General features: G+C 28.5%; 1 protein-coding gene across 12 annotated transcripts in view; it reads right to left on the bottom strand.

Annotated features, from left to right (window-relative positions):
* The window catches only part of LOC108694229 (dynamin), a 97,814-nt gene that overhangs the window by 25,223 nt on the left and 55,861 nt on the right, over nucleotides 1-16,730 (bottom strand). For 3 of the 12 annotated variants that reach the window (XM_018203634.1, XM_018203596.1, XM_018203642.1), the window contains 6 exons: nucleotides 15,329-15,340; nucleotides 13,558-13,764; nucleotides 10,316-10,491; nucleotides 10,206-10,211; nucleotides 9,577-9,765; nucleotides 7,613-7,708 (listed from right to left, as the gene is read on the bottom strand). In XM_018203634.1, coding sequence (XP_018059123.1) covers nucleotides 7,613-7,708; nucleotides 9,577-9,765; nucleotides 10,206-10,211; nucleotides 10,316-10,491; nucleotides 13,558-13,764; nucleotides 15,329-15,340 — 686 coding nt within the window. Of the gene's footprint in view, nucleotides 1-7,612; nucleotides 7,709-8,955; nucleotides 9,261-9,576; nucleotides 9,766-10,205; nucleotides 10,212-10,315; nucleotides 10,492-13,557; nucleotides 13,765-15,328; nucleotides 15,341-16,730 lie in introns of those variants that run through there. The other 9 variants (XM_018203602.1, XM_018203615.1, XM_018203608.1 and 6 more) reach the window with 6 other exon arrangements.

The following is a 16,730-nucleotide window of genomic DNA, read 5'->3' as shown; positions in this document are numbered from 1 at the left end:
AGGAATAGGGAATAAGAAATTTCTATTTATTAGAAACTATATACTCTGTGTAGAATGCATATTTTCTGATATAAGTATTAAATCTGTTATTCCCTAATTACAAATAAATGCTGAGCACAACTTTTATGATATGAATATAACAATAATATATAGATCTTATAAATGTTACGTAATATATAACAGTTATCTACCTTCGACATAACATCTATGTTACATTAAGATTATATTGCCTTTACTTTATTGTAACAAGTACATGTCAAAATAATGCAACAGTTATATAACAATTATTTCGTAGATATATAATAAATAATTATATTAATATTACTACAATATAACATTCTGTTATATTACGTGTTATTTTTGTTATATTACATGTTAGGTTCTATTGTAGTTATACTCCGTATTTGCTGGGATGTTATATGTAGCATAAATCGGACATTATTTTTCAAATTTTGTTAATAACTTTGAAATGAATAATGATTGATGGCTAAAACATTTCGGAGATTACTCAAGATTATGACATATGTCAAGATCATTAAAATCTGTGAAATCGTCTCTAATATGCATAATTATTAAATTTTTAAATCTGTAAAGAAAAAGAAAAATAATTGTTACACAAAAATTGCGTTTAGTGAAACAGATGACTTTAGGTTGCCTTAATAAATCAAATAATATCAATTTTCATCATTTTCCTGACACATACAAACATTTCAGATCAAATTATTGTCACATCGCTACTATTTTCAAAAAGAAAACATATTACAGGATTGTAAACGAGAGGTTTCAAGATTTACTGAAAAAATACACAGAACGCGAATACGCATCCCCGTACACAGGGGAAATACATTTATGAGTTTCTGTCTCATCTTTGGATAATTTCAACATTATAACTCGCAATAAATGCTCGTGGGAAATATTAAATGTTTCAATCAAGAGAGAAAAATAATTTATTTTGCGATTTACGCAATAAATCCGGACGAAAATGCGTCTTCGACTGTTCATGAGAGCAATGTTCTTTTTCACGTAATCTTATTTTTCATGTATGTATACATATATACGTATGTATACATATATATGTATGTACGCACATATATACACATATACGTATAGATATATTTTATAACATTACTCCCTATATACATTTATATTGCAGTAAAACAGTATGTGTGTTCCTCTCGTGCATATGATATTACAACGCATTTTTTTAAATGTAGCGCAGAAAAACTTAAGCGACTCTTACACGATCAATGTTATCACAGAATATATTGATATAGTATAATAAAATAATATTAATAGTTTATATAATGTATGTAATGTATATTGATATTATATTCAATATATCTATATCAATGTTATAGCGCAATACATTTGCATCGATAATGCTAATCATGCAGGAGCCGCTTTAGCCAAGTAACTCTCCAACATTATATTGTAATAATTTTAATATAATATTTCAAGTAGAATTTTCTCCCACAATATAATTATGGTTTCTTATTCGAATTTAACGATTCAGAATAAAAATCATGGTAATTATTACATTATTACATTAAGACTCTCCCTTTAATGACTTTGATCTTAACATAGATCTTGTGTCAAGATCATGATCTGGAGTGATCTCCAACAAATTTTAGCTGTTTTTTGTTATTCGTAATTAATTAAAAAATTATTACCAAAAAAAAATTTGAAAAATGATATCTCTTTTCTATTATATAAAACAAATTTTTTGTTTTAAAATATATGTTACGACTTTCCACGCAAAGTGTTTTTCATCTCACGTCTCCCCCTGCCAAGAGGCGCATAACTTTTTATTTATTTAAATGGAGCTTGCTTTACATGGAAAGTTGAACACCCTTTGGCAGGAAAGGAAGTGGGGTGGAACTCGTTCCACGTGGAAAGTTATATTTCCTTAATTCACTTTATATCTCTCTCCCTATCTAGAGTCTGATTTTCATATAAAGTAGGAAAATAATTACTAACTTTTACTGTTAATAACTTTATAGGTAACGAGCGACTAAAGCTTGTTGGAGGCCATTTAGAATCATGATTTTGATAATATATGTCAAGATCATTGAAGGAGAGGGAGAGAGATCCCTCAATGTAAATAATTACTAAAAAATTATCAAAATCGTAAATAATTACAAAAATCAATATACAATATGAAAATTAACAAGGATAATATATGATAGTTTGTGTTGATCACCGAGAACTATATCTGCCATCCAATATCTGGGGTTAGAAGTACATAGTGATTTTGCTGTATAGCATATAGTTGCTCGTTATCGCGGCTAAAAGTTTTTGCTTATATCAAGGACTCTCTACCGCGTTTTATGATTGGAGGTTACTTTGCCCATGTGTGATCAAGGGTTTGGCACAATAGAAAGAAATAAAGGAAAGATATGCGTATCTTTGATATAATTTGAAATTACTGTCTTTATATAATAGTGAAAACATTTAAAGTATATTTATTTGCAGCTCATGGATTCGTTAAATCGTTCGTTCTCTCTCTCTCTCTCTCTCTCTCTCTCTCTCTCCCCTCTTCCTCCCTCGTCCCTCTCTCTCTCGACAAATTTCATCACTTTCTCTGGTGTGCCAAACCCTTCGAGATAATCAAAACTACGCTAATAGCAAATCCACGATTCGCTCATCGAAGCATCACTCTCTTCTTTCAAATTCTTTATAATAGATACTAAATATAAGCGCGGTGATCCGAAGATTTTTAAAGTCCGCGGTGTAAAATAGAATTACATACTTAATTGATGTTAGCTATACATAAAATAAGCATAACTATATAGACATACAAAGCTTTAGATGGAAGCATATATAACGCATCGAATAAAGTGCATATCGCGATCTCTACGTATATATGCAAGGTATCCCAGAATGATTGCCAAATATTTCGTGTGCTGATAGAGCGGACTAAATTGGGTCGAAAAGTTCTGTACTATTTTGCAATTTTCGCAATAATTAACAAAATATTAATTAATAACCAAAAATCGCCAAATATTATTTTTCAATAATTTTTTCAAGTAAGTACTATTAACTTTACAGAAAAAAAATTGTTTATTTTCTTCTCATAGAGCTCTAAGAATTTTTTCAAAAATTTTTATCAACTTTTTACTGCATTTTCTTATTTTTATCAACATGAGAAAATACGATATTAAAAAATTCTGTAAAAATTCTTAGAGTTCTATGAGAGGAAAATAAACAATTTTTGCCTCTTGTTATTTTTCTGTAAAGTTTATAATACTCTAATAAAAAATGATTAAAACTCAATATTCAGTGATTTTTAGTAATTTAACAATTACGAAAATTACAAAATGATAGAAAACTTTTCGACTCAGTTTAGACTGCTCTATCAGCATACGAAATATTTTTTCAGCATACGAAACGACAGTTATTCTGGGATATCCTCTGTGTGTGTGTGTGTGTGCGCGCGCGCGCGCGCGCGCGTGTAGTGTGCAGTTAATATTCTTTCGTTTTTCATCAATCATGAACAATATAGAAATTGATATTCATCAGCTCGGCGCAATTTAATTACATTTTACGCGTTGGGTCTTAACTTACTTAATACTTTTATAATTAAACCAATTTATAATTAATCATAACATAAAGCAGTATTAGAATTTACTTGCACATTTCGGCCGATTTTTAGTTTGGTTCTTATTCCTTACTTCATCAAGCCGTGCGCAGCCTAAGCATTAGCCAGTTAGCATTAGGCTGCGCGCGGGTTAAAATAAGAGGCAGGAAACCAAGCTGAAAATCAGCTGAAATGTAAAGTAAATGCAAGTAAATCCTAAATGTAAAATAAATGCAAGTAAATCCTAGTACTGATATAAAGTAAAAAGAACGCGAATTGCCTTTAAAGGCAAAATATATTTAATTAATCATATGTTGAAGTATTTATAATTATAGTATTAATAATTACCTAAACAAAGTTATCATATCATTCTTTGTTGTAAAACTTGAGATTGATATTCCATCAAATCATCCCCAAATGCATTTAAGGGGATCCTAAAGTATTACCGACTAAACTATATAACTTTTGTATCAATAATTACTTTTTTTCCTCTCTTACTGATTTAAAAATCCTTCCAGGATTAAAATATACGCATTAATACGTGTCTGTGAGGTGGAGTTCATGGTGAGAACGAAAAAATTTTGAAATTGAATTCTCAATATGGCATTCCAGAGCTGTCGTGACAACATTTGCTTCAAAAGTTGTGTAATTTATACTTATGAAATAGTAATCCACAGAGTAATAGTTTGCATGAAGAAACAGCGTGTAATTCTTAACATTGGATTTAGACGTTTAATTAAAATACAATTGTTATGAAAATTTATGTGTATGTGTGGCGTACGTGAGTGAGATATTGATGTAGTCAATAACACGTAAATTATCTGTGTGTTATTTATAATATGACTAATCATCTTTAGGATCCTCTTAAATATGTATAAATTTAATGGTTCAAGTTTTATAATATTATAATGGGACTTACTACAAGTATAATAATGCAATTTCGCGGAAATATGAAACAAGAGATTTTTTTCGCTCTGATCTATTCCATAAAACACAGAATACTTACACATATTTATTCTATCCTAATATACATCGTATAGATGATTTCAATAACTCTTATTATTTGATTTAATTTTTCAGCCTACCTTTTTTCTTCTTTTAAAAATAAATTGGTAAATAGTGCACTATTAGAAGAGGTGGAATATTCATACGCAACTAAATCGACAGAGCTTTAAATATTTAATTTAACTTTTCATTTAAATATTCAATTAACAATATTCGATGCGGTAAATGCACACAGTGCATGTGCGATTAAAAAGCTACACAACACCTTATAAAGAGGCCTTTAATAACCTCATTGTTATGTCAATAATGCTCACTAATGCAAAAATGATCATTTTATAAGAAAAAATTTTCACGAATCTATCGATCGAGTGTGAAATACGTTACTAAACAAATCTATGGATATACTTTTGTATATAATAGAGTATGGTGATTTTAATAATTTAATTGCAATTTTACTCTTGTTATATCGACGCTTATTCAATTCTAACATTGCTTCAAAAGGATAAATGTGCGTGCGTACGCGCGCACGCGCGCGCGTGTGACATACCATATACACGCACATCTGTATATAAGTTATATACTGTACAATAACGTTATAATAGTGCACTTTGTGGCTGCGGAATATCTTTCATGTTGATGTTTCTGATGCATTCTACGCCAAAGACAACATATGACATCAATTTTAGTATTCCGAAACTTTATTATTATATTTAAACCATGATTGTAATATCTTTGCCTTAATGATACGCAAAACCATGTATAATCATTAATCCGACGTGCTCCAAAAAGAGCGACAAATTTTAATAAATTCGAGAACATTAATAGCAATGTAATTAATTAATTGAAACACGAAGTAAAAAACGTTAAAGAATTATGCTACCATCAGAAAAAATAATTGAAGTAAATGGTTACGTATGTGTGTACTAAGAAATATTATTAGGCCTTATTAATATTAATAAAGAAATATCCTACATGTTAATACTTGTGATTATATGCGAAGTTTATAGATTTTTTTTTGTTCATGAATGAATTCATAATTCACTATGACAGGAGAATACGCAATGACACGTAAGATACGAGCTTCAGCTGTCGGTGTTTTTCTAAATTCATTATTTAAGAAGACATTCAACGTTCTATTGTAATGAAAAATATTCTTTTTTTTAATTGCACTTCGATTGAGTTTCTCTCGGATCACTGCGTAAACGTTTATTTGAAATGAAAGCATAAGTCGCCCAGTATATAGTAGTACACAAGCTTTACAGAAAATATTACGAATCTTATATACAAAACATATATAATAAAATAAGCTTGTGCCTGTTTAATAAACTATTTTTCCTAAATGTCATAAATATTTCATGCAAGAACGTGTACTATATAATCTTGAAGCACGTCGTTGCTTTGCAAATAGGCAAGAGTATCTAATTACAAGTCATCGTATATATACATATATTAAACCGCAAGCATAATCAGGAAGCTTTCTTCGAGAAAATAACTATAAATAATACAAAATACAACGTCACTCCTGGATGTGCTTGCTGAATGTAATGTTACTCGTTATACATTGTACGTAGTATTGATCATCATTATACTCAGTAGATACATCGTATCTATATATTGTTAATTTAGACTATTCAGAGAGAGAAAGAGAGGGATGGAGAAGAAAAAGAACAGAAGAGAAGGGATGGGATAGAAAGAGAAGAGAAAGGGGATTTCATGACTTCGGATTTTCATACAAAATCCTTGAAGCATTCTACGCTATATCACATCCTATGTCTGAGCCCATTTTTTTTTGTTTATATCTCGTAAATATTATGAAGTATCTTTCATTTTCTTATATAGTATACATATATGGCATATATATATTTTTTAAATAATTACAAGAGAAAAAAGTGACAAATGTTATAGGAAGTAAAGAGAAATAGAGAAATTTTATGATGATTCTGTGTAGTATAATGCTTTTGTCATTAAAGAATTTTGTTCAGAACAAGTTGGATATACATTCGTGAGTTTTAGTTACATACTTTTCCAACAGCATGACATTTTTTCATCTATCGCATCACTGTCAATGATGTAGTTAATATTTTTTTCAATATTATAATTCAAACAAATATATAGTATCAGATGCAGTCAACATGATAATGCCACAATATTTATATCAAACTCGCTCTTCAACGATGGATATTTTATATAATTAATGCGCAAAATTAAGCTATCAATCATATTATCAAATTCTGGTAGACTTTCCAGGATGGATTCACTGGACACAAATATCATTTTAGAAAGAAATCCATATTTCGTTAACAAGATTATTTATTAATTTTCACACTTTCGCACAGCGTGAAAATAATAATGAAATCGGATTAATTCTATGCTAAAATCTACTTTGTTCTTTTTTTTTTACACATATATGCATATATATATTTATTTCAATTCATAACATTTTTCCTGACTGTCAATACTTTGATTCCAGTTCTGAAGTTTAAAATGTTAAAATTTAAAATTTTATTGCTTAATTTGAATTGATTTTGGAACACCATAATCAAATCTAAAACATTAAAGATAATACTGTATAAGATAGATATAATATTTACGTATATAAATATATATATGTATGTGTATACACATATATATTCATATTAATATTTATATTCATTGTACTTATATATATATGATATAGATATATTTTTATGAGATTGTTTCCAACATAAAAATATAATGCAATACAAATATGTTACGTATACACATGTATATGTGTATGTATGTATGTATATATGTACAGATTTGATTTCAAAAGCATTAATTAAATTCATAGAATACCATGCAAAGAGGAAGCCACAGAGAAAATGAGACAGGAATAAATTAATTATTTAACGAAATTATGTTATATAAAGATCTATTCAAAAGGAATATTAGTTCATTCTCAACCCTGAACAGTCTACCAATCTACTTTCCGCGCAACTTAAATGAATACTCATATACATTATGTTATTAAGGATAAAAATCCGAAAAACTGTGGGAATATCTATTTACTTGATCTTGAACGCATCCATCAGCTCGTTCACAGCAGCCTGTGTCGCAGCCTGTGTCGCAGCTTGCGTTATCCTTTGCTGTAGACCACCCCCTCGACTAAACACATCACGGACCCAACTTTGACTACTGATCTCACTTTTGCAATTTATTTCAGGGACATACATCATATGTTTAACGTTGCTAACTGTTAACTTATGATGCGTGTCTTGTGTATAAAAACGTGCATAATGCCTTTTTAAATGTGTAGCCGAGATAAAGTAACATTAACGATATGTAGCTTTATAACTAGAGCCCGGATTAGCCACCAATCGTTGTACCGATTTGAGTTGACCGTAACATATTCCTCATGATTCTCCTCATTTCCATTTGCGCGCAATGTGGGAAATGACAGTACGGCGGTGGGAAAATGAAGTGAGGAAAGCTAGCTACGGTTGATACAATCTCAAAACTTTAATCTAGGCTCTATTTATAACAGCAGTTACAAAAATGTTTTATAATAACGATATGATGTTTGTTCAATATTCAAAGGCAACTTTTAAGTTGTTAGACTAAATTCTTTCATTTATAAATACATAATAATTATAATATATGCTATTTTGTTACTTTTGATAAATCGTAATGCAGGCACCGACATATTTGTCCACAATTAATAATTGACAAGTTTCGGATTATTAGTCTTCATATAAAATATTTTGGATAAAAGATATATAGACATATAAAGTAGAAGTGCTTATGCTTAAAAAGTTTTGAAATTACATTAAAAGGCGTATGTATATATCTTAGATTTTACACAAATGTATCGATGATAAATATGATTGATAGAAAAAATTAATAGATTTTTTTTTCGAAGTCATTTTTTAAATTTAGTCGCATTTTGCCAAAATGTCATGCTGTTAGTAAGTAAATAAATTATCTATCTGTTATAAGAACGTAAAGTCCTTTATTTGATAATATTTTCAACGGTATATACATATATGATATACATCTTCATAAAGATAATTTACAATTGAACGTGTATGACTCGACTATGTATATATATTTTTATTTATATTAAGAACAAGAAGATATTGTATCTTTGAAAATATTTAGTGTTATAGATTTTACTATTAGTGGCGTTAAACCTACAACTACAATTAGGGTTGTATTAATCTCTGTGCCAGAAATAATATTATACATATATAAAAAAAATATATATACGATATGTAATATAAATATATTAAGCTAAAAATTATTATAAACATTCACGCAATATAAATATTAAATAAATAGAAATAATATCATAGAGGAAAAATATAATTACTCTTATCCTTTCTCAAATCTTAATCACTTAAAAATACGTCGTTGTTGTGTTATACAGGTGAAATATACTAGAGAAATTGCTCGACATTGGGAAGGGAATTCAATCAGATTCCGGAAACACAAAAAAGTGCAGGACTTATATAATTAAAATAATTTTCGTGTCATTTTCACATTCCTACTTAATTAACATTGATCATGTAATTTCTCATAGTATATATAGACAATAACGATAACATTAGGAAAGAGAGAAATATTGTGTTTTGTGTAAAATACACTGTCTATAATGCAACGGATACGGTATTAATTAGTAGCGAATAGGCGAGTTAGTGCGAAGACTTATTGTCGGCGCCTGCAATAGAAAGGGAAGTTAGCACCCAAAAGCCCCAGCACAAAAGCTACTGTTTAATATATGCAAGATTCTCAAAGAAAGCTGCAAATTTTACGTTTTCGATTATATATCGCTTTTATATCGTTATTGCATCATTATATTTCGAACACATAATCAACAAGGAGCGTTATTGTGCAGCATAAAATTTGTAGCTTAGAAAAAATTGTGATCAATAGAATGTTAAAATCGCGATTGAGAAGTTTTTTCTGATACAATTAATTAGAATTTTCGTAGAGTTTTTTTAAGTGTATGTATTCAAAAATTATATTATACTCACGATGGTATCATAGGTGGAGGTAGGCCAGGATTAGCTCGCGTTGGTGGTGGTCCACCTGGACCAGGTCTATTAGGAATGGCTGGTGCTGGCCGGCCGCTTCCAGGTACTGGTGGTGGTGCTCGAGAGCTAGAAATAGGTGGTGGCTGTGTCACTCCACGTCTTGGACCACCAGGAGATGGTGGCGATAATCTAAAATATAAAATATATTTACAATCGGTTTTAATCAACTTCTGCATCATTTCAGCGTGTCAAACATGTTCATCCAAAACAAAAAGAAGAATGCAACTAATACAAAGAAGTAATGCATAAAATCTTCGAATGTATAACATAGTCTATATAATTTTTTAATATTATTATTCAAAGATATAAACAATAAAATAATTGAGATTGAAGATATGAAATATTGATTGATTAAATTAAGATATTGATAAATGATTAAATTCAAATTCTAGCTTAATAAAAATTTTTATAAAAATATCACTACTCAGAAAAATCTATTAATGAGAAAAGCATGCATAATATGAACATGATGTTTTGTACAACAAAATGACCGCATTTTTCTTATCAATAATACAGTTCATTAAACTAAAAAAATAAAGATAAATACGCCATATGTAAAAAAATCTTACCCAAGACTGTTTCAACGGTGTTCAAATGGCAAAGCAGACGGTACAAAATGTAAGGATGATAAATTAGTAAAATGCGCGATAGATCATTTTAGGAATAACATAAAGGTTACCTTGGGTTGTCGCCGGATATCAGCCAATCGTTCTTCACGGGTGGTGGTACTGGAGTTGAAACTGTGGCCATAGAGACATCTCCAATGATACGAAGCGCCTCTTTGCATGCATGATACATGCGTAACATTTCCTCTCGTTTCTGCGCTTCTTCAGGAGATTCTTCCATCATTGAAGCCTATAATTATATATACACATTAAATTTTTTTCAGATATAAAAATATAAAAATATAAAGACGTAGAAAGAAATCAGATACATAAATGTCAGAACCAGAGTTGAGAAGCAACTAGTTACTTGTAAGTTAAAGTTACTTTTTTTTCAATAACTTTAACTTAACTTTGTTCTATTTTTTTCCAATTGTAACTTAGTTACATTTCTTTTAGTAACTAATTTGAATTATTTTATTATTATTAATTAATTTGAATTACTTTTACAGCTACTTTGCATATTTTAAATTAATATGTCAATTTAATTGATTAAAATCTGAATAGTTATATTACTGCCGCTACTGGTTGCGTAGAAGATAAAGGCAACGTTTAGAAGACAAATAGTAATTTAATTTTGTTTATTGTTAATATTCACTGCAAATCCTTTATTTCTTATAACCTAATTATCTATAAGAATATTACGTTAATAATTTAACAATTAATCTTGCTTATCGATATCTACTGATATCTAATCCTTATCTCTGAAGAGCCATTTACAATAAAAGTAATATGTAGTAGGTTATAAATCGTGAGAAATTGATGAAGAGAATAATCGATTATGATTGATCAATTTTTTACAGCTTATTTATTACTCTCATTGTAGACGATCCATAAAAATAAATTATTTGTACGAATATCGTAAAGTAACTAATAACGAAGCGATAATAGTAGAAAACATAAAATTACTGTTACATTTTTTCTTATATTTTTTACCATAATTTGTTCGATTCGCTTACTGCTTACATCTTATTGCCTTACATTTTTCTATGCGTTTCTGACTTAACAATTCTATTTCTTAAATAAAATTGTATATCATGTAAAAACGTAAATTTTTTTCTCTAGTTCTAACAATATTAAAATATATTATCTATATTGTTCTGTAATCACTACAAAAAAAAAAAAACTAAAAAAATAATAAAAAATTATTTTTGAAGTAACTGCAACTTGTTATTTTTTAGAGTTGATATCTTATAATGGTAGTTGTTTTTACAAAGTAACTTTCCCAATCTTGGCAAGAATATTCAAAATTTTAATATAGTCAAAAATTAAATTAAACTTATTATATTTAAAAAATAATAAACATATTTTTCTTGATCCAAATGCTCGAAAAAAAAAAAAGGATAAAGGAAAGGCAAGGTGCATTTATAGGGTTATTGTCAGATTATTTAATTCATCATTGGTTGACTAGAAAACAATGGGAAAAATTAGTTTATATAATTTTAAATAATAAAATCATAAAAATGTATCAAAAACAATGAAAGTCAACGCTGGAAATCAATTGCGCAAAAAATTATAGAGATAACGAAAATTTTGTACGTTTCGGCACCGTTTTAAGCCATCTTCAGCACAATAAATAATAATAAATAATAAATTAAATCGTGGAAACGCATTTATGATTATGACTGCAATGTAAGGAGTTCCATTATTAATATTTTGAATGTTATACAAAGTTGTAGTATAGTTGCATATCTGAGTGGAAGTATGATAGTCAGTCTCAAGCTAAAGAATTATAAAGATTTTAACGTGGCAACATATTATAATGGATGGAGAATTTTTAAAAAATCATAATACTGCTCACCACATAGCTGCCGTAACCATCATTAAAATATATCATTAAAATTTAATGCGAATCAATCAAAAGTCGTCACAAATTAAAATTAAATTAAAATTAAAGAATAAAAGAACAAAAGAGCAATCATGTTGATTTGTAATATGCTCAGTAATAACTGTCGCGCATGTTAGAACAAAGAAAGTACACATCAATCAATTTGAATAAACAATATTATAGTTTATGGAGAATTTTTATGTACGTGTTGTTTAAAGCCGCTGAATTTGTTTTATTTGCATGTTAAAACCTTAGATTGTAGATTTACATACTTAATTTCAGACATTAATCGCTTATAATAAGATCTCTCTTCCAGAATTCTTTTCCATATCGGTTTTACCAATCATAAGCTGCATTACAATCAAAGTTCATCAATTGCAATGCATCCTATAATCGGTAATGACCGAATGAGACGATGTCTTTCTGCGAATATGGTTTCGGTATTTCGATAGTTTTATCATTAACTTTCTACCTGTATGACCAACATAAGATGCATCACAATTGATCTTCTATACTATATTCCTTTTGGAAGAGGATCTTTATGTACTTTGATGAATTTATTCAAGTATTAATACTATATTATAGTATGAAACTTTTTGACATATATAAATTTATTGAATTTATTGGAGATACCATTAATAAATGGAATAATGAACCATTTAATTTTTTTTTTTGAATGTTCTTATGCTAATTATTATATTGTTCGATTTTTTAGTTAATTTTTTTATCCTCTTATTCTATTCTTCTAAAAATCCAAAAGATAATCGTTCTCCAATAAAATATTAATTATGAATTCCAAGTTCTTTTGGTGAAATTCTAGATGTGAAAGAGAAGGCTTGTCAATTAAACTTAAAATGCCCCTCTTTTCAATATCAACAGATGTATGATTACGGCGACTATGTGGTGAGCACTATTATGATTTTTTCAAAATTCTCTATCCATTGTAATATGTTGCAATGTTAAAATCTTTATAATTCTTTAGCTTGAGAAGATTAATCATACTTCCATTCAACTATGCAACTGTTTGGTACAACATTCAAGATGTTGATAGTAAAGCTCCTCACCACATTGCAGTCATAATCATGTAACGGGAATCACGTAACGGGAATGCGTTTCCACGATATTGTGGTTTAATTTATTATTATTTATTGTTGTATTATTATTTATTGCTGCAGATGACTCGAAACGGAATCGAAACATATAAAATTTTCGTTATCTATAGTTTGTTTTTTGCGCAATTGACTTCCAACACTGACTTCTAATTGTTTTTTGTATATTTCTATAATTTTATTATTAAGGAGTTTTTATTAATCGATTTATTGAAATCATTGTATTTAACTTTAATATTATATAAAATCTTTAAGGAAAAATGGATTTTGCAATGACTATCGTATAAACACAATACAATATTATATTAACATAATGTTTTACCTGATCGCCACTTGCATAAAGATGTGCCAACAGTTCCCCATTGATGAAATCCTTAGCGTTATTAATAATAAGATGCATAATTGTCTTTGGAACCAGATCGCGAGTAGTTTTCGTGACAATCTTCATATAAGAATCTACTAAGTTTCTAATAGTTTCTACTTGACGCTCCAGTTGAGGATCCATTGATGATTGACCCTCTGAACCACCCTAAAGAAATAAAAATAATATAAATACATTCCGAACCGTTCAATATCGCATAAAAGAGATATCAGAGTTTTGGGATGACTGAATATTTTTATTATCCCATCCATACTATCATAAAAAAAATATAGAAGCTATTAAAATTTTGTTGGTATAAAATAGTTACTCTCTTCTTTCATTTTTTCTAATATCCAGACTAAAATATTTATCCATAAATCTAATTTACACGAACATTTCATTTCAAATTTAAAAATAAATTTTTTACAGTATCTTATGTTAAGACCATCTCTGAAAGCTTTGTATCGATAGCACGAAAAACTAAAAAAATAGCACATTCCATTCCGAATACCTTAAAAAGATTTATAAAAAGAGGAAAAGATGATTACATTCAAAGATGCATCACGACTGATTTATAAAATAACTTGATTACATCTTATATTGGCCAAACTAAAGGACAGTTAAGTCTAGAGTAAAAGAACATATTTCAGACATAATAAAAAAAGTGAATTTCCTTCTATCGTTTCTAGCCGTAGAGAGAGGAGGGGAGGGGAGAGAGAGGTTGAAGGGCGAGGGGGAGGGGGGGGAGGGGAAAGAGAGAGAGAGAGAGAGAGGGAGATTACAGTACAACAATGAATTTATTTGGAATGGAAAGTTAAAATAATGGATAATGAAACATCATATAAAAATATCTATTTCAGAGATGATCTAAAAAAAAAAAAAGCTTAAATAAACAAAGTGATATTGAATTATTGTCAGATTCATATCTACCGATCTTTGATTTGTTATTCCTAACTCTAGTCCTCCATCCATTTTTTTCCCGTTCCATCAAAAACTAACCCCCCCCTCCCTTGTGATTTTTCCTTGTCGGTTCATATCATTTTCATTTTAAATGTATCTGTCAAACTGCTACTTGCGATTTATTTCTTTGTCAATGATAGCGATATGCTTGTTTTCTCCTCAAGTATGTATTTGATTATTGTTAATATTATTGTAAAATTATTGGTTTAAGAACTTTTACATTATTGCAATATTGATTTTTGTAATAGACATTAATTAACTGTTAAGTCAATTGAGGAGAACAAAATGGATATATAGCTCATTCATATTAGCCACGAAAATCTGAGATTTACCATGACCGTTACCATTTGATGTATGCCCACTGAAGATGACTCGATGTGAGTCGAAACGTTTATAACATTGAAGAATATATTTTATTGTTAAATTTATAGCACGACAATCCTGCTTAGATCCTTTTGAATTATTTCGTTTTTAAATTTCTGAGTTTATAATATATTGATTTCTTAAAAACAATATTGTTTAAATTTTATATATTGTGCTTGTATTTTTAAACAATTTAATTACTAAGGCATATTAAGAAGGCAAATATCAGATAACATTCGTAGCATTATTAATGTAACAAGTATTGAGCAAATCTAGGAATATAATCGAAATATAGAATAATATTCTATAATATTAGAATTTTCTGCAACAAAGTGCTTGATTGTAGAGGTGTTCAGTGCTTAGATGTAAGTGTCGTGCGCTTTGTAATTGAAAACACGATTGTACCAACCTCATATCCTTCCTTTTTAGTTGATTCAAATATGAGACAAAAAAAGAAAACGATTTCTATTATGCACTCAATACAAAAGATTATATTATTAGTTTTATTTTAGAAACGTATATAAAAACCCACGTATTCTATATAAACATCTCAAATACAGTCTGTAGTATTCATAAGACAATAAAAATATAAAACAATGTATTTATTAATAATATCCACGTGTAAAATAATGTTAAAAATTTTAGCATAGAAAATTTTGCAAAATTTAATATTAATTTTACACTTTATCCACCGCATGTAATATTGTAGCAATATTACAAATTTGCTGTAATATTGCATAGTAATATGTTAATAATATTGTATAAATACCGACGCAATATTAAATGTCCGTTGCAAATTTATCACAAAAATATTATATTTTCACAAAATATGTGATATTTTTGTAATATTATTATATAATATTAGGCAATATTTCAACATATTATTGTAATATTAGGCAATATTTCAACATATGCGATGTATTTTGCAATATTGCGATAGTATTTCTATGTACTGCAGTAATATTACATAGTATAAATAGTATATAGTTGCAATAATAAATGTCCGCAAAAAATTCATCGCAGGAATATTTCTGTGATATTTCTGTAACATATCATAATGTGGCAGCAGTATTGCAGCAATACTGCCACATTATGATATATTACAATAATTAATTCAGTTTATTAATTGCTAAGTATTTGTTTAATATTACACTCTAAAGTAATATTACATTTTGCATATAATAAACAATATTAAGAATCTTTATTTTAGACCACATATGTGAGAAACACAATCAATATTAGAAAAACTATTACGGTTGAAGCTGGATCTTCATTGCTTTAAACTCAATCTTGAATAAAAATACACTATATATGTACGTGCATATATATCATATTGTAGTTTTTTAAGCATTTTTCTAGTTGCGCAGTTCTAAAAAGAAACAACAAATATAATATGTATGCAAATACATATATAGTGTATATTAGTAATTTAAGATTGAATTATTTAAAGTAATTTAGATCCAGCTTCAATCGTAATAAGCATTTTTCTAGTATTGATTGTGTTTTTAACATATGCGATCTAAAATAAAGATTCTTAATATTGTTTATATTACATCGCCTGAAAGAAAGACGTTGTTTCCTTATTGTACTGATTATTGCGAAGCATATTACTAAGGCCTTGGTGATCTAATGGTTTAAGATCGTACGGAATACAAGAGGGTTCAAAGTCCCAGTCGAAGTTATTGCGAAAATATTTTTCGCAATAAATTTATCAACAGTTTCAACATATTAACAAGCATTTTTCTAGTATTGATTGATAAAGTTATGATAAAAAAAAATTCGGAGGCCTTGAAAGCATTCCCAAAAAAAGT

This window comes from Atta colombica, unplaced genomic scaffold (assembly GCF_001594045.1).
Source record: "Atta colombica isolate Treedump-2 unplaced genomic scaffold, Acol1.0 scaffold1, whole genome shotgun sequence".
Taxonomy (NCBI): domain Eukaryota; kingdom Metazoa; phylum Arthropoda; class Insecta; order Hymenoptera; family Formicidae; genus Atta; species Atta colombica.
Note: the sequence above shows the minus strand (reverse complement) of the source record. Positions and strands in the feature narration are given on the sequence as shown.